Source organism: Schistocerca serialis, chromosome 7 (genome assembly GCF_023864345.2).
Source record: "Schistocerca serialis cubense isolate TAMUIC-IGC-003099 chromosome 7, iqSchSeri2.2, whole genome shotgun sequence".
NCBI classification, from domain to species: domain Eukaryota; kingdom Metazoa; phylum Arthropoda; class Insecta; order Orthoptera; family Acrididae; genus Schistocerca; species Schistocerca serialis.
In genome coordinates, this window is record NC_064644.1 from 515,628,397 (window position 1) to 515,648,277 (window position 19,881).

The 19,881-nt window shown below is 39.9% G+C and overlaps 1 protein-coding gene across 1 annotated transcript in view; it reads right to left on the reverse strand.

Annotated features, from left to right (window-relative positions):
- Window positions 1-200: 200 nt before the first annotated feature.
- The window catches only part of LOC126412227 (GRIP and coiled-coil domain-containing protein 1), a 108,538-nt gene continuing 88,857 nt past the window's right edge, over window positions 201-19,881 (reverse strand). Inside the window, exons 9-12 of the mRNA XM_050081717.1 lie at window positions 16,501-16,636; window positions 9,738-9,974; window positions 7,996-8,219; window positions 201-644 (exon numbers count right to left, since the gene is read on the reverse strand). Of these exons, the coding sequence (XP_049937674.1) occupies window positions 464-644; window positions 7,996-8,219; window positions 9,738-9,974; window positions 16,501-16,636 (778 nt within the window). The 3' untranslated portion in view covers window positions 201-463. The remainder of the gene's footprint in view (window positions 645-7,995; window positions 8,220-9,737; window positions 9,975-16,500; window positions 16,637-19,881) is intronic.

The window sequence follows — 19,881 nt, forward strand, 5'->3', positions numbered from 1 at the left end:
CCCCCCCCTCCCCTCTCTCTCTCTCTCTCTCTCTCTCTCTCTCTCTCTCTCTCTCTCTCTGTGTGTGTGTGTGTGTGTGTGTGTGTGTGTGTGTGTGTGTGTGTGTGTGTGTGTGTGTGTGTGTGTAGGGGGAGGAGGGGGGGGGGGAGGGAGGGAGGGAGGGAGGGAGGGAGGGGGAGAGAGAGAGAGAGAGAGAGAGAGAGAGAGAGAGAGAGGGGGGGGGGGGCGTACAGGGATAAAATATCTTACTGGTACCATGCATAATATATCCACTGGAATCAACACACATAGGAAATACTATATGTCCAGATAAACTCTAATTTCATAATACTTCAGGATCACAGACACAGTCGATTCACTAAGTTACCTCAAAAGTCAACCACTACAGACAGTGTTTCTATTACTTCACCAACTACGATGTTAGTAGAGGCTTCGTTGTGTACTTTAACATGCTCCACATGAGTCATAGATGTTTATGGATTCGGTTAAGTTTCTCTTGTTCTAAATCGCTAAATTTGAGCACTGCTGCAATAGCATTTAGCATGTGTTTCTTGGAATTGGACTCATTCGTCGTAAGAAAACAGAGAACAACATTCTTCAGATACTCCAAGTTTGCTCCTTCTCTGGACTGACAACGATTTAATCTGAAATAACACAACATATTGATGTCATTTACAATAATAACAATAATAATAATAATAGTGATAACAATGCAAACAAAAGAAATAGTCTATTAATAAACAATAAATAGTTTACAAATTAACATTCAAAATATTTATATTTACAAAATAGTTTTCCATAAAAATAATAGAAGTGAAAATACAAGTGGTTTGTGGTCAAACACTACACAAATTTCTCTTCAGATATAGTACATCACATGATAAAATAAATTATCTGTTAATTATAGTATCATAAACTCAATTAACCAAGTCAAGAAAAATAGGGGAAAGATCAATTCAGTGTCAGTAACGTGCAAGGAGTGGCTAATGACAGAATTTTAATTTAGTTTGCATTGCTACAATGTTTAGATATTATGAATAATCTAAGATTAATGTATTTGAAAGTTCTGAATGGAAAACAACTGAATGAGTAAAGATAACCACAAAGCAAACATTGAGATTGTAGGACAGTGTATAGGAATATAAACAAGTACTAGAAGAATGCAACGTCATTTCTGTGTTCTCCAAGTACACAGACATACTGTTTGGCCATGATAAGCTGCCCCACATTAGCACTACTGAGAGGAAAGGACCAATGAGAGAAGACAGCATGAACTCCTTCCCACAAAGTTGGAACCATTACTTGTATCTTGTGCTTACATGAAAGCAGAGGTAACAAATGCAGAAATATTGGCAGTGCTTGGAAACAAATCATTATATATGAACTAGTGCCAGTTTTCTCTGCTACAAGCAACCAGTAAAAAGTATTGTGGCCAAACAGTACACAAACACAATGGGTTATCACATTTTGGGGAGAGGTTATGGTGAGATAAGTAGATGAGATAAACAAGGAAGGAAAAATGAAGAGATGGGAGGCACGAGAAAGGGCAGAAAGGAAAGAGGATAAGAATATGGCATTTGAGGTAGCTCTCCTTCGTACAGGCAGAGGTAGAACTGATTTACCTCAAAAAGGTGTGAGAAGGCAAGGGATAGGGTAAATAGGTATTTACATTTTGCGGCGTGCAGTTGGTTATAAAGCTAAGTACTGACAGAGTTATTTGTGCATTGTTACAGTTATTAAATTTAATAGTTTTCAGTGGTGTTTCATGTTGTTTGTGGTAAAATAACGATTTAATAAACTTTTGGAAACATTTTCTCAGTAAAATTTTCATTCAGTGTTTTAACTTCATTTGAATTTTTGGTTTTAGCTAATAATTTTGTGAATTTCTGTTGGTACTGGTATTAGCTGTGGTGCAGCAGCAGTAATACAAATAGTTGCTTTCTTGGTAGACAGAGAATTTCGAGACCGCTACTGTTAGTTCTATAAATAGTTCTACTGGAGTAACTGAACTTTTGTAACGTAGATGTACAGTTTTTTTTTTTTTTCAGTAACTGAAAATTTTACCATGAGTGAGAAGTGTGGGCTCTGTCATAGGTTTGTGAGTAGTGGGTTACAGTGTGGGATTTGTTCAAAGTATTTTAATTGGGGGGAATGCAGCGGGGAAGCCAGTGGGCATTCTAGCAAGATCATCTCCAGGAAATGCAGAATCTGATGATAGAGCAGCAGGAGCGTACGATCTGTGCCCTTCAGGTGCTGTCACAATGCACAAAGGAGGAACTAGATAAGTTGAGGAGGGTGAAGAGTGGTGGGGAATGGGAACTGGCAGTTGGCAAGAAGGCAGCTAGGAAGAGGAGGTATTCAGACTGTTATACTTTGCATATATGCAATAGAATTGACCAATTGTCAGAGTTGAGTGGAGAGGAGCCTCGTGTAGCCGTAGATGTAGGGAACATGCAGCAGTCCTCAGCACTCAGGAGACCCAGGTCAGTTGCAAAGCCTAACAGAAAGAAGAAGGTTCTGCTGCGAGGTAGTTCACACGGTAAAGATGCGGCCAGCAGTTGCAGGGGAGTGAGCACCAGGTCACCAGAATTGTGAAGCCTAGTACAGGGTTGGCTCAAGTAACTGACAGCATAGGGGAGTTATGCAGGAATTTTACAAAGGAGGATCAGGTAGTGATAGTGGGTGGAGCAGGGAACAGTCTTGATAGGGACGGGGAATATGATGTCAGTGGTGACTTGGTTAAGATAGCTACTCAAACTGTTAGCACTAATGTGCATTTCATGCAACTGTTTCAGCATAATGATTGGGCTCATCTTAATGCAGCTGTTAGGTGCAACATTGGGCTGGGGAAGGCGTTGATGGCAGAGGGCACAGGTCACATCTCGGTGGTGCTGGTTGGGTCTATCAGTAGATCGGATTTCACAAGGCATGGCCTGCACCTCAATTGGTATGGGAAGGAGAGTCTGGCAAAGCTTGTAGAGGACAGTACAGTGGATGGTGGTGGTGGGATCACTCATGCAAAAATTCTTGTAGTAGTTGGTGTTAGAGCTGCACCTTTTTTAGACTGAAGACAGCTGATAGGTATACCTGCTTAAATGAAGTCCCTCTAACTAATGGCTCACCTTCAGAGGATGTAATGTTTCCAAGAAGAGATGGAATTAGAATATTTCATGAAAATGCTTACAGATGTTGACACTGAAATTATTGGTATATCAGAGCACCACTTAAATAATTTGACAATTCAGAGGCTTCCTTTACCAGGATACAGATTAGCTGCCTGTTTTTCAAGGAGTACTTTGCAGGGTGGGGGGAGCGGCTATGAATGTAAAAAACAGTATTCCATTTGAGTCCATAGACTTATCACGGCACTGCACTGAACAGATATTTGAATATTGTGCAGGGGCAGTTGAATTTAATAAAACTAGACTTCTAATTGTTGTTTCTTGTAGGTCCCCTAACTCTGACTTCAGAGCGTTTCTGTTCAAGCTAGAGAGGGTTCTTGATTCACTTTGTAGGAAGTACCAAAAATTAGTTATATGTGGTGACTTCAATATAAATTTGGTACATGATGGTGCAAGAAAAAGGATGTTGGCATATCTCATAAATGCTTATGATCTGATGTAGACAGTGTTTTTTCTAACTAGGGTGCAGGGCAACAGTAGCACAGCCACAGACAATATTTTTATTCATTCTTCATTACTAGATGGGCATTCTGTTAATAAAAGGGTGAATGGCCTTTCAGACCATGATGCACAAATTTTAACACTAAAAGGCTTTAGTACTGAAATGTCACATTTAATTAAAAACTATGTAGGAAAGTTAATCCAACAGCAATAGAGAGTTTTTTAAACCTCATCAAGGAACAAGAGTGGCAGGATGTTCATAATGCCGATAACATAGATGATAAATATAATGCTTTCCTTAACACATTTCTCATGCCCTTTGAGAGTTGTTTTCCATTAGAACGTTCTGAACATGGTACTAGCAGAAATAGGCAGCCCGGGTGGCTGACTAGTGGGATAACCACTGAAAATGCTGTATTCACTTTTGTCTACGAGGTACTGGATGGGTTAAATAAAAGGTTTCGAATGCTAGGCATGTTTTTTTCATTTAACTAAGGCATTTGATTATGTTGATCACAAAATATTGCTCCAGAAGTTGGACCATTATGGAATATGGGGAGTAGCTCACAATTGGTTCACTTCTTACTTTGGCAACAAACAGCAAAAGGTCATTATTCGCAATGTTGAGAATGGTTGTGATGTGGGGTCTGAGTGGGGTACAGTCAAGTGGGGGGCGGGGGGGGGGGGTGCCCCAGGGATCAGTGTTGGGGCCACTCCTGTTTCTTATTTATATAAATGCTATGCCCTCTAGTATTACGGATAACTCTAAAATATTTCTGTTTGCTTGGTAGTAGAGGATGTTGTGTGCAACACTGGCTCGGTTTCAAATAGTGCAGTTCATGACCCAAGTTCATGGCTTGTAGAAAATAAACTAACGCTAAATCACAGTAAGACTCAGTTTTTACAGTTTCTAACACACAATTTCACAAAACCTGACGTTTTAATTTCACAGAATGGGCATATGATTAGTGAAACTGAACAGTTCAAATTTCTAGGTGCTCACATAGTAAGCTGTCATGGAAAGCCCATGTTCCGGGTCTTGTTCAAAGACTTAATGCTGCAATTTTTACTATTCGAATGGTATCTGAAGTGAGTGATTGTTCAACATGAAAACTAACCTACTTTGCTTATTTTCATTCGCTTATGTTGTATGATATTATATTTTGGGGTAACTCTTCCCATTCTAAAAGGATATTTTTGGCTCAGAAACTGACAGTTCGGGCAATAAGTGGTGTAAGTTCACGAACCTCTTGTTGACCCCTGTTCACGAGTCTGGGTATTTTGACATCAGCCTTTCAATGTGGGCCTCAGAGGGGTAGCATATCCATGCCAGACTGTGTTAATGTATACAGTGTGTGTACAATTTCATATGGCTACAAGCCATATGGAAGGGATGGACACAGAAATGACAATTTAGATGAGAATATTTTGTAAGCTGGTTGCATAGGGAAATATCACTTCAAGGGAGAAGGAAAGGATTTTGAGAAAATGAATTCTTTCCGAGCACAACGAAAGGCAATCACAGCCATAGAAAACCAGATATGCTTCTTTGGAGCCTTGGAAGTACTGGAGGATACGATTTGGGTTATCTGTGCATCATGTCTAGACATGGTACTGGCTGTTTAGGCCTTGGCAAGCTCTTCGGCACATTGGGAGGAGGCCTGCTCATTAGTGTCGATGTGCCTTCTGCAAGTGGAAAGATTACAAGGGTGAAACTTTTTGTGTGGAAGAGATGGCATTTGTCAAAACAGAACATTACTGGAAGTTGTTAGGAATAATAAGTCCTCACAGGGTTATTAAAAAAGTGAAAGTTGCCTTGCAGGAAAGCAGCTTGTCTGCGCAAAAGCAGCTTGTCGGGACGACGACGACCAGGTGTAACACACAGGAGACAAGATGTTACACTGTAGAGGAATAAGTACAAAGTGCCTAGTCTTCTGTCAAGATCAAGAAGATATCATCAACAAAGTTGAAACAAGAAAGGAGTTTACAATTTTAAGGGAGGTATCCTCTTCATGGCCCTCAAAGGTTTGGTGTGCACATGTTCATAATTGTGTTGTACATCTGTTTGTATCTCTTTCTTTCACAGTAACTCAATGTATCGTCTTTATGGTGAGTAGTAGTCTATCTTCTTCATATTGTTGATATTACTTTCAAAGAAGACATAGATAGTTATGTGTGAAGATGCAGTGTGTCATCTATAAGAGGAATAACACAGTATGTGAGATTTTAAATGACATCATAATCGCTGTTGAATGTAGCAGCTATTTAACTCACAATTGCAGTTTCAGCCTTTGTGTAATTTTCAAGTGGTACTGCAAAAGCTAAAAGAATACAAAAACAAGGCACAGAACATACATACATACATATATATATATATATATATATATATATATATATATATATATATATATATATATATATATTGAACTGTTGAAATATATCATGTAGACAGCATTATATTACTAAAGTGGTGAAAATAATAAATCACTTACATTTTGCTTCAGCACATGACCGACTTTAAAATCCTCCTTCAAGTGTACATGTTATTGTTGAAAGTGAGCCTTTTCACTGTAGAAATACATATCAGATGAGTGTGCAGCTCTGTAAATCATGGAATAATGTAAATTACATGAAATTATTTCATGTAATTTACACCATTTCACAATGTACAGAGCTTCACACTTATTTGATGTTACTGTATTTCTACCTTGAAAAGCCTTACTTTTGACAATGACATGTATACTTGACCCAGGATTTTGAAGGCTGACGTGTGCTGAAGGAAAATGTAAGTGACTTATTATTTTCACCATTTTTATAATGCACTGCTGTCTACATGACATATTTCAGCAGTTCTCATTTTTGTATTCTTTTAGCTTTTGCAGCACGACATGAATATGACTCAAAGGCACGAAATTGCAAATGTGAAATAAATAACTTCTGCAGTCAATAGCAAATATGACATCCTTTAAAACTTCTACATGACTGCGAACCCTGACCATGAGAAGTACACAGAGAAGTGTTGTTAGCAGTGACAAGCTGCTGTAAATATCAGGACATAATGGAAGAAGTGTTTGGTGTCTGTGATACAGCACGTTAGGCTGCAAGCAGTTTTCAGAGGCATTTGTTTGTTATGATGGAAATCTTCACAGTGCAGTTAGGTAGGTTGGTTTTGTGTGTGTGTGTGTGTGTGTGTGTGTGTGTGTGTGTGTGTGTGCGCGTGTGTGCGCTGAAAAAGAATGCAAGTTTTTGGGCTGACCTACAATAGTCAGGTCTTATTTACACTGCTCTTTTTTTAAAAAAAAAAAGAAGAAGGAGGAGGAGGAGGAGGAGGAGGGGGAAGATGAAGTCCAGAAGACATGATGGTTGGATATACATGTGCCTGTGTGCATACACAGTCATCGGATTTGTAACTGATTAGACTTGCAATTCTCTGTAACAGGTAAATCACCCATCAGAGTGCATTAGTGTTGCTTGTGACAATGGCCTGGTGCTGGACTGCACGAGAACATGCAGGCAGGTATACCCGTCGTCAGAGTTTTGGTTGACCTCACATCTGATTGCCACAAGGGAGGACTGCCATATTATACATAAAGCACATCAAAAACTCCTTCACATCTCCACCTGCCATCCAAGAGTAAGTAATGGATAACCTGCAACATTCTGTGCCATCCCACAATGCTAGTCGGAGATTAGCAGTAGCCAGACAGGGAACTGCCACAATGCAAACAGCTGCGTTTGGAGTGGTGCCGTGACCGGGAAGGATGAACAACTGACAATTGGTGTCACATTGTGTTCAGCAATGAATCTTAATTCTGCATGACCTCTGATGACCATTACTGGTGATTATGGTAGCAACATGGGGAGGATACAAATCTTCCAGTGTTTCGGAGAGGCATGTTAAGGATCAGTTACCAAACTGTGGTCCAGCTTGCCTCAGGAGAGGATCCAATGGCTTTATGACACCCTTCTTAACTGAATCAGGGCATGCATCCAGATCGGAGGTGGTGCAGTGACATACTGCTAAATGGGCTCCTTCTGTCAAGTTCTTTGTAAATCTGATTCGATTTTGTAAAGACTGACATAACGTCACACAACCCATCAGCCCATGACATACCATTTCATTTCCTCCTCCCCTTCTGGATGTTTCACTTTTGGTCATGCAATGTATGTGCTGCTCCAATATTCAATGATTTCATCAATGCGATATTATCTTTACTCATTCCACTGTAACCGACCCAGAGATTAGGTAAGAAAGGCTCCCAGAATCTTTATTCAAAGGAGAGAGAGTAGGATAGTACAAATGAATTATGTAAGTCAACAAACATTAACCTAAAAACAAAACTCTACTGTTAGTGCATTGTTACCTACTGACCTATCAATTTCCTCCTGTAGGCTCTGTACCTCATCTGCATGTTTTTCACGATCAGTGGCAGAGAGTCTCCTGAGTTCACGGAGTGCCGCTTCCAACTGATGGCGTTCCCTCCGCAGTGATGAAATCTCCACATCACGCCGAGCCAATTCGTGGGCATAGTGTAGTACATGTGGGCTGTCACTGGTGTTCCCCAAATTTGCCAGAACGGTTTCTGCATCCTGGACCTTAAAATTAATCCCAAATATTGGAAATCAATGAATCTGATATCGACACTCAAACTTAACAGCTAGTGCTTTGCTTCCTTAAGAAATGAAATGTAAGAACAACTCCAACAGCACACACCAAAAATGTTACGTGCGGTTTCCAGAAAAGCTTTCGGATCATTATGTATGCCCCACGTATACACAAAGACAGAGTGTATTGAAACACAATTGTTGTTAATTAACTATGATTTAACTTTGTGGGAGACTATGATACACTGATTAGATAAAGAATGTCACACTGTCACATTGTATATATCACTCGCTTTAGATTATGTCATCCAAATAGACAAAATGTTGTGAAAGACTAGACTCTGCCAAATATATTGTTTGGGCTGTAAATTTTGAGTTTCACACTCAGATGATCGTATTTTATGGAGTCATAAGCTTGACCATGTATGTCAAAAATTATATCCACTCTATATGTATTAAAGAGATTATCTCCACACCTTAATTCCAAAAAATGGAGAGTGTATTTTGGATTACCATATCCTTTCTCGTCTTTCTCATCCTTGTGAGGTATAACTTACCAATTTAATATGAAAAGGGATTTTGTACTGCCAAAGAAATCCTCGAGGATCGTAGTGAAACTTAAATCAGGAACATCTAGAAAAACCTATTTACTCATGTAAATTCACAACCCTGATGTGAAGCTTAAAATTATTTCCATACGAACAACAGAACATTAGCTTTGACAGCAAAAAGCCTGTAGGTAAAAGAAACTGTTTTCCATAATTTCTATTAGCCACAAATGCCCATATAACTTGTAACTAACAAATGATAATATAAGCAACAATCTTGTCCTAAGCACTAAGAGTAGTACTAAATTGCATGTAAAACCAACTCCTCACAATCGAATGAATTACTGTCCTATTGCATGCACCAAATAAATGTTTTCACTAGCTTGTTATCTGCAATGTGAATAATGATTCAATTACCTGACAACAGCATCTGTAACAGCCAGCAAAAAGTGTGTCATCTTGTACTGGCAGCAACTTTGGTTGAATTTTAATAAAATTTGAAAGCCTTTTTCTTTTCTGCACTAAGTTGTATGTCAAATTCTTTTGTTATATGTGGCACCATACTAACTATCTTTTACAATCTGTGGTGGCTTGCGGAGTATGTATGTAGATGTAAATGTAGATGTAGATGCATATGAATGTCTGTTGATTTTTCAATGTATTGACTTTAATGTTGCCTTTAATACCTCTAGTAAGACTAGCAATTTTCTCAGGCCGGTTGTTAATATAGCTTTCTTTTGGGTTACTCACGATGTATATCGTCACTGCTCCATTAAATAGTATACCCATAATTTGTGCATATTTGATTTACTGAATATAACTGCCTAAAATACAGCTGATAGCCAATCCACAACAATTTTGTCTAACTTGAAAGTACATATGTATAATGGTTAATCTTTTTCTTAAATGGACAGCTTTGCACCAAAGAAATTTCTTAGGTCTGTTAAGAATTACTACTCACCTGATCACTATGAGGCAGAGTCCAACTTCTATCATCACGTGATGATGTCTTCCTAGGCAACAATGATTGAAAACTGGATTTCAAAACTTGTATCTCTTGGTCCTTCTCCTCCAACAAAGCTAAAGTCCTTTCTCTCTGTTTCTGTAATTGTTGCTCTAATAAGGACAGACGAGCTCGAAATTCTGCTTCACAAGATGCAACTGCTGCCTTGCAGTTTGCCCTTTCAGCTTTCAAAAGCTGGAAAATCCAAATTGTTATAAATTTTAAAAAATCCATAAACACAAATTAAATATTTCAGTGAAATTTAGTATTTTTGCTGGTCAGAATATTTGGACCAGTAATGCCTCATCCTGTTCGGGACTGTGTACTTCAGCCACCAGTTTACTTGCACATGCCATTGAAATGCTCGGACTGAATGCTGACTGACATGGCAAAAATGTAGAAACAACTCCCTAAACCATATTACTTTTGGGTAACAGTGGAAGACCCATCTGGAAGTAAGCAATACACTGAAAGTAAGCAATACCACTCCCCTGAACTTTCCATTTTTCGGCTAAGTGATACAATATAACTGTCAGTCGAAACAAAAGTTCTAAATCCAATTCCAGCTGTCAACTGGTAAACTTTTATGATTTCAATTCAGTATTTCCCAGTGCACAAAACTCTCACATGTTTCCACTTGCATTATTATCAAATGAGTATTTCACAATGATGTAACAGTTTTGAATAGCCAGTAGTCACTTCAGAATGTCAACAAGTAATAGGAGGAGACAGAGAATCCCTGCAGAATTTATAAATTTGCCAATTATTACCCAGCATACCAAACTAAAGATGTGGCCAGGATGGTAGGAGTGTCATATTTAGACTCAAGAAACAGGGTGGGGAGGCTCTAACCATATACAAATCTCCCACTGGCACATGCTGCATGTTTGTAGCATAACAACTACACGTAGACTGATGCTTCTGTTTCACAATACTCCTCAGACACTATCACTTTGCAAGTACTTATTCACAGGATGAAAACACATTTTGTCTAAACAAACCACTGGCAACTTTAATTCTTATGCCTCATATGTTCGTGAAAATCAAATGTAGTTTGCTATTTTTGGAACTATGTTGTCTCATTCATACATGATAACTCATTTATTTGGGCACATTTTAAAACAAATTTCAGAGAGAGAATGATTTTTCTCATAAGTGGAGGACATTAGCTGGGAACAGGGGTTAGTGAGGATATTGAACGGTGATGTAGTTTAGTGTGCCACCTATCTCTTAGCAAAGCCATTCACACTGATGGGCCTTTCTAAAAAAATAATATCCTCAGTAACCAGATGAAATATATTTATCTATCATCTATCAACAAAGCAACAACAGTTAGAATGGTGAGATAGATGAGTAAATATACCAATGGACTGGCACACTACAGGTCTTGGGTTCAAAGCTAGTAATATGACTTTTTTTTCATATTTCTGTTGGGATCAAAATGTATTGGTTTATATGACCAAAATTACAGTAGAAACCATTGAATTCATGTTAGATGCTGGTATATGGTTGCAAAACTAAATGAGGAACCAGTATCGCAGAATGTTAATGACGTAGGTTTCCCTTTAAATCTATAATCAAATGCCACAGTAGCAAGGTGTCCTTCACACAATGTTCATGGTGTGAGAACAGTTTATGTTACAAGTGTTTCTATGTGACTACCACTCTAAAAGTTATAGATCTTAACACAATAAAAAATATGTATGCTCTTGTAACATATTAAGTAAAGTGGCTGGCAGAAGAAATACTAGCTCACAAGCGTGTTTTTGATTTATTCCACTTTTATGTTCGGTTGGATTCAAGAGACGAAAACAGAAATAGAATAAGACAACACAAGTCCTCAATCTTCCCTCTCTTGCCTTTCCGGAGGTGGGAAACCAGGAGATTGGATAGTTTTTTGAGGTGGAGGATGGCATGCTGTTCTAATTTGCGATTGGCCTGTAGGAGGATGCTTTAAGTCCTCAATCATTCCTCTCCCACATCCACACCGGCTGTTCAGAGCATCCTCCTACAGGCCAATCGCAAATTAGAACAGCATGCCACCCTCCACCTCAAAAAACTATCCAATCTCCTGGTTTCCCACCTCCGGAAAGGCAACTCACTCACCCTTCACAACCTTTCCAGCAAACCTCAACCTCCTCTCATTGCACACAGACCCAGTCTCTCCCATCTACTCAATCTCCCACTTCCAGCTCCACTCCCCCCAAAACCTCAAAATTCCAATCAACACAATCTGGAACCACAACACCCTAATTCAGTAGTTAACCTTTCCTCCAAACCTCTCTCCCAATCCGAAACCTCTGTCCTATCCAAAGGCCTCACCTTCAGCCCCACTCCCAGATTCAACCAAACAGCCCTTGTCAAAGATTTACTGTCCTACACCCGTACTCTCTGCTGGAAATATCACTTTGCCACGAAGAACAATGATCCTAATCCTACTCCTAATGGTCCAACTCCTCAATACACTATCCAAATTGAGCCCTGCCTGGAACAGTTCCGTCCTCTGTCACAGCGGGACCCACCTCCTCTTCCTCAAAATCACCCTCTCCAAACTTTCCAGGAATTTCTGACTTCCAGCCTTGCCTCTCAATCCTTCTTAAAAAACCTTAATCCTACTCCCAACAACACCGCTGCTGAAGCCCAGGCTATCCGTGATCTGAAGGCTGACCGATCCATCGTCATTCTTCCGGTGGACAAGGGTTCCACAACCGTGGTACTTGATCGTCGGGAGTATGTGGCTGAGGGACTGTGTTAGCTTTCAGATAACACTACATACAAAGTTTGCCAAGATAATCCCATTCCTGATGTCCAGGCGGAGCTTCAAGGAATCCTCAGAACCTTAGGCCCCCTACAAAACCTTTCACCTGACTCCATCAACCTCCTGACCCCACCTACACCCCGCACCCCTACCTTCTACCTTCTTCCTAAAATTCACAAACCCAATCATCCCGGCCGTCCCATTGTAGCTGGTTACCAAGCCCCCACAGAACGTATCTCTGCCTACGTAGATCAACACCTTCAACCCATCACATGCAGTCTCCCATCCTTCATCAAAGACACCAACCACTTTCTCGAACGCCTGGAATCCCTACCCAGTCTGTTACCCCCGGAAACCATCCTTGTAACCATTGATGCCACTTCCTTATACACAAATATTCCGCACATCCAGGGCCTCGCTGCGATGGAGCACTTCCTTTCACGCCGATCACCTGCCACCCTACCAAAACCCTCTTTCCTCATTACCTTAGCCAGCTTCATCCTGACCCACAACTTCTTCACTTTCGAAGGCCAGACATACCAACAATTAAAGGGAACAGCCATGGGCACCAGGATGGGCCCCTCGTACGCCAACCTATTCATGGGTTGCTTAGAGGAAGCCTTCTTGGTTACCCAGGCCTGCCAACCCTAAGTTTGGTACAGATTTATTGATGACATCTTCATGATCTGGACTCACAGTGAAGAAGAACTCCAGAATTTCCTCTCCAACCTCAACTCCTTTGGTTCCATCAGATTCACCTGGTCCTACTCAAAATCCCGTGCCACTTTCCTTGACGTTGACCTCCACCTGTCCAATGGCCAGCTTCACACGTCCGTCCATATCAAACCCACCAACAAGCAACAGTACCTCCATTATGACAGCTGCCACCCATTCCACATCAAACGGTCCCATCCCTACAGCCTAGGTCTTCGTGGCAAACGAATCTGCTCCAGTCCGGAATCCCTGAACCATTACACCAACAACCTGAAAACAGGTTTCGCATCCCGCAACTACCCTCCCGACCTGGTACAGAAGCAAATAACCAGAGCCACTTCCTCATCTCCTCAAACCCAGAACCTCACACAGAAGAACCCCAAAAGTGCTCCACTTGTGACAGGATACTTTCCGGGACTGGATCAGATTCTGAATGTGGCTCTCCAGCAGGGATACGACTTCCTCAAATCCTGCCCTGAAATGAGATCCATCCTTCATGAAATCCTCCCCACTCCACCAAGAGTGTCTTTCCGCTGTCCACCTAACCTGCGTAACCTCTTAGTTCATCCCTATGAAATCCCCAAACCACCTTCCCTACCCTCTGGCTCCTACCCTTGTAACCGCCCCCGATGTAAAACCTGTCCCATGCACCCTCCCACCAACACCTACTCCAGTCCTGTAACCCGGAAGGTGTACACGATCAAAGGCAGAGCCACGTGTGAGAGCACCCATGTGATTTACCAACTGACCTGCCTACACTGTGAAGCTTTCTATGTGGGAATGACCAGCAACAAACTGTCCATTCGCATGTATGGACACAGGCAGACAGTGTTTGTTGGTAATGAGGATCACCCTGTGGCAAACATGCCTTGGTGCACGGCCAGCACATCTTGGCACAGTGTTACACCGTCTGGGTTATCTGGATACTTCCCACTAACACCAACCCGTCAGAACTCCGGAGATGGGAACTTGCCCTTCAGTATATCCTCTCTTCTCATTATCCACCAGGCCTCAATCTCCGTTAATTTCAATTTGCCGCCGCTCATACCTCACCTGTCTTTCAACAACATCTTTGCCTCTGTACTTCCGCCTCGACTGACAGTTCTGCCCAAACTCTTTGCCTTTACAAAAGTCTGCTTGTGTCTGTGTATGTGCGGATAGATATATGTGTGTGTGTGCGAGTGTATACCTGTCCTTTTTTCCCCCTAAGGTAAGTCTTTCCGCTCCCGGGATTGGAATGACTCCTTACCCTCTCCCTTAAAACCCACATCCTTTCCCTCTCCTTCCCTCTTTCCTGATGAGGCAACAGTTTGTTGTGAAAGCTTGAATTTCGTGTGTATGTTTGTGTTTGTTTGTGTGTCTATCGACCTGCCAGCACTTTCGTTTGGTAAGTCACATCATCTGTGTTTTTAGATATATTTTCTGTTTTGTGTTATTAATTAAATTTTCTGTTGAATAAATTGCAATTTCTAACACTGTATGATAAATCTGTATTTTTTTTATCAACATTCCTCTGTTTAATGTTACAAATTTACAACTTTCAAATAAAATCTGAATTAAACATTGACAATTTCAGTTTTGCTCTACATACTGCCTATTCTTAAGTAACAAACAGTACACTAAATATTAAGTACAAAATTTTTCCATAAGTTACCTGACCCCTTATACATCCTCACTTAGCTTCTTGGCCATTCACCGCTTCCAGTGTTTAGAGGAATCTAGTAAGATGCTGAATGCATACATAAAGAAAGCAATCATTAGGAGGTAATGACCCCCCCCCCCCCCCTTCCTTTTAAAAAAAGGATGATGATGCCCTGTCAAATAACCATCATGATGGCAATTCCTGGATGAAACATTTGTTGAGAAGTGGGTAGGTCAATGAGGAAGTGTTGAGTTTCCACCCGGATCTCCCAATCTAATTCCATTAGACTTCTTTCTGAGAGGAACCGAAGGATATTGTCTGCATCAGAAAGTCACATACACTGGATTACAATCCATTTCAATGGCAACCATAACACATGTATGTTGATTAGTTCTGAAATGTTTTAGATACTGTATTGGTGCTGATGGAGGACATTCTGAACAGATCTAACAGTAAGGGATCATCAGTAATGTCGTGACTATCTATATCACTTAAAAATCCATAGTTTTTGTTATACATTTTCGAGTTATTAAAGTACAAACGGTGTACGTTCCTTTGTGAGAAACCTTGTATTTATTGTGTGCATTTTGCTGCAAAACCTTGTCCAACCTGTTGTAATCTGAATAGCTTCAACTTGCTCAGTTGTAACATTTTGCTTGTACATTCAACTACCTTTTATGTCTGCAATGGTAATTTTTTTTTTTCTTCTTGTCACCAATAAATTTTATTTTATTAACAACATGCTGCCACCATCCGATAACACACTAAATTTTGTAACAGAGTGTGATTCTACCTACTCATGAGAGCGACTTTCATTGCTGCTGCACCTATGGTTCATTTATTGGTAATAAATGTGTATATAATGATGAAAAAGAATAAAATTATAGTTTTGTATTTTGTATCATTATCTATAGAGTTACTTGGTAAATTTATAGATTCGGTAACGGTCCTCTGTCTCTTTCTATTGACACTATGAGGTTGACCAACAAAGGTCAGAAAAAGCTACTGCATTGTGTAATGAACATGTGACTGTTTCACATAAATTACCAAAAATAAAACAACATCAGTGTCAATAACTTAACTTTGATGGAAAGCATACCATTTTTTCCCAAAATGTTTGTTTTCCCTTCTATAATAACCTTTGTAATGTAAAAAATTGAAGGTATTGTGGCAATAAGAGATCAACACAAACAAATGCTGTTGAGCTTTCGGTCAACAACTAGCTGTGTTAGGTGAAGTGGGTGGGAGGATGATGGTGCAATGGGATGTATGGCACCCCTCTGCCATGCACTTCACAGTAGTTTGCAGAGTATAGGTGTGGACGTAGAAAGAGATTGTGTGGAGAGAATGTGCAAGTAGAGGGAAGAGAAGCTACTGTCAGCCAGAGAAGAGCACAGCAAAATTGCAACTTGCTGCAAGTTGGGAAGAGAGAGAGAAAGAGAGAAAGAGAGAGAGAGAGAGAGAGAGAGAGAGAGAGAGAGAGAGAGAGAGAAGGGGGGGGCCGTTTGTCAATAATATAAAAATTTTTATAATAATAATAATAATAATTATAATAATAATAAAAATAGTAATAATTAACAAAAACAACAAGCTTAGTAATGATTTACCTTTTCAAGATGGTCAATTTCTTCTTTGTATTCTTTTTCCACATCTTCAAGCTGTGTAGTCAATATACGAATCCTCTCCTTTAAACTTTTTATTTGACCTTTAAGACTGCTTATCTCCAGTTCTGTATCTTCATTTCTGCAAAAATTAGAAAATAAATGACAACATAAATATAAAAGAGAAGTAAGTACAGTGAAAATTAAATTTTTCACATGTCTTTGTACAGTAAAATCTGCATGTCATGCATTTTCTCATCATGCAATCAATATTTTTATCCAGTCAGATCTTCAGAAGCATATTGTACTGGAGCAAATAGTGTTATCTCTTCAATCAACAATAAACAAGATTTTTATTATGAATGTTAAAAAGTGGAGGAGGCAATCGTATGGGTAAATCTGAGTTAGCATAGTTCACATTATCTCAATGCCCAGCTTTCAATGGCTATATCAACCTCTGAATTAGTTGGTAAGCCCACCAAGAGTGTCTGCCATCTTCCACAATAGATGGCAGGTGACTGACTATGCACCTGCAGACTGTGACGTCAAATCAATACTTATGTATGTTGCTGATGCACTGGACACCACCTGCAGTTTAGTGATAATGCTCAGTGAAGTAATCAGGTCAGTTCATATGCAACAGACTCAGTGACCAGACTGGTGCAATATTTGGATCCCAACCAAGCCACATAGGGACTGTCTGCACATTTCATTGTAGCTGTCACAAAACTGGTTTCTGTACTCATTAAGAAAACAAATAGCAACTATTTCTTGTTTCAACATTATGAGAGTTCCAGAAACTAGAATAATGGTTTATGAAAGCATGCTCTGCTGAAAATGTTGCAGCAGCAACAGCAGCAGGAGAAGCACCTGGACACTCTGAAATAGCAAAAGACAAGTGTTGCCTACCCAGCAAGAGGCAGCATTTATTCTCTCAGCTTCCACCATGTTCACTGAAGGAATAGGTAAGTGTAACATGTATTTGTTGTCTTAATATAAAACTGCTGGATCCCAGGCACAAGGCCCTACTATTCAATTTTTCTCTTGTTTCTGTCAGTGTTTGAAAAACTTTTATCGAATACTTATACCCACTGCTAATGCACATGAAATAGCCTTTCCTTATATCTTTGGGGCATTACAGCTGCAAAATGTATGCAGTGTCCATATGTTTAGAATTTAGTCAATATTACTCCATTCTAAGCAGGATGGGTTACTAATATAAAAGGTTTCAGTAGAAATAGTCACTTTTTGTGTAATAATGATGCAGATTCTTTGAATTACAGGTGAGGAGGGGTGCAATCAGCACGAGATTTGCAATGTGGGGGCAAGAATTTGCAGTGCTTATTTCATGCATATGTTATGCATGATATGATATATATTTATATAAACAAGTGAACTGTTCTGTCAATTTCTTCGCTATTAGCACAGGGTGCACTTGTACTCATTACTTATATAGCGAGTAATGCAGCACATGAAATGCTGAATTTCGTTTGCATGCCCTTATTACACCAATGGCAGCGATGCATAGACAGAACTTCAACTTTTTAGCACTTGAAAATGGTGACATGTCCAATGAATGATGAAGAAAAGAAAAATTTATTTTAAAAATATTAAACAGCAGAAATTGGCAAAATGATTTTTGTATTCAAAAAGTGAACAATGGCTGTGGGCATATCCATACATAAATTGATACTTTTTATTAATTGATGAACCACTTAACCTCCTGTCTGCACAATGCATCTTTCTGGAATATGTAAAAGAATTGTTTAAAGAATTTTTGAGTCTGTTTTTTCCCATTTTTGGACTAGCCTCTGATACACTGATGCACACCATCGTACAACTGCAGACAATTTCAAAATTTGTATGAGGAATGTTTATGAAGTTTTAAATACAACTTCAAAAAAATTAAATTATATAATTATATCTAAAAACGAAGATGATGTGACTTACCAAACGAAAGCGCTGGCAGGTTGATAGACACACAAACAAACACAATCATACACACAAAATTCAAGCTTTCGCAACCAACGGTTGCTTCATGAGGAAAGAGGGAAGGAGAGGGAAAGACGAAAGGATGTGGGTTTTAAGGGAGAGGGTAAGGAGTCATTCCAATCCCGGGAGCGGAAAGACTTACCTTAGGGGGAAAAAGGGCAGGTACACACACACACACACACACACACACACACACACACACACACACACACACATCCATCCACACATACACAGACAGACACAAGCAGACATTTGTAAAGGCAAAGAGTTTGGGCAGAGATGTCAGTCGAGGTGGAAGTACAGAGGCAAAGATGTTGTTGAAAGACAGGTGAGGTATGAGCGGCAGCAACTTGAAATTAGCGGAGGTTGGCCTGGCGGATAACAAGAAGTTGCCGCCGCTCATACCTCACCTGTCTTTCAACAACATCTTTGCCTCTGTACTTCCACCTCGACTGACTGTTCTGCCCAAACTCTTTGCCTTTATAAAAGTCTGCTTGTGTCTGTGTATGTGCGGATGGATATGTGTGTGTGTGCGAGTGTATACCTGTCCTTTTTTCCCCCTAAGGTAAGTCTTTCCGCTCCCGGGATAGGAATGACTCCTTACCCTCTCCCTTAAAACCCACATCCTTTCATCTTTCCCTCTCCTTCCCTCTTTCCTGATGTAGCAACCGTTGGTTGCGAAAGCTTGAATTTTGTGTGTAAGTTTGTGTTTGTTTGTGTGTCTATCAACCTGCCAGTGGTTTCGTTTGGTAAGTCACATCATCTTTGTTTTTAGATATATTTTTCCCCATGCAGAATGTTTCCCTCTATTATATTCAAATTACATAATTAATTTCTTGTTTTTTTTTTCCCTTTAGGTACATGACTGCAATCCTGGTACACACTGTAGCCTCCATGCCACCATACCATAAGCACACCATCATAGAAGCCAAAACCAAATTGTGCAGCCCATATCCATTTTATTAACTGGCTATGCCATTCTCTTTTGGCTCCTTAGCAGTGTGTTACAATACTATAGTGTCAGAATTTCAAAGTGTACAAGGACTGCAGATGTGTACCTATAAACAAACAAAAATTTAATTACAGCATTGCCAATAGCAAAAAAATATGTGGAAAAAAAGTGGTCATCACTAGCTCCAGAAAAGCCATGAACCCTGGACCTTGCTCAGGTGTGATAGCTTGCCTGCCTCAGCTATAAAGATTGCTGAATCATAGCTGGAACTGCACTGAAACATTATCTGTTGAGAGGCCTGACAAACATATCGTTCCTCAAGCGGGCAACAGCCTTTCCAATAGTTTCAGGGATAACAGTCTAGATGACTGAATGATCTGGCCTTGTAATGTCAGCCAACATGCCCTTGCTGTTTTGGTACTGTGAATGCCTGAAGCAAAGGG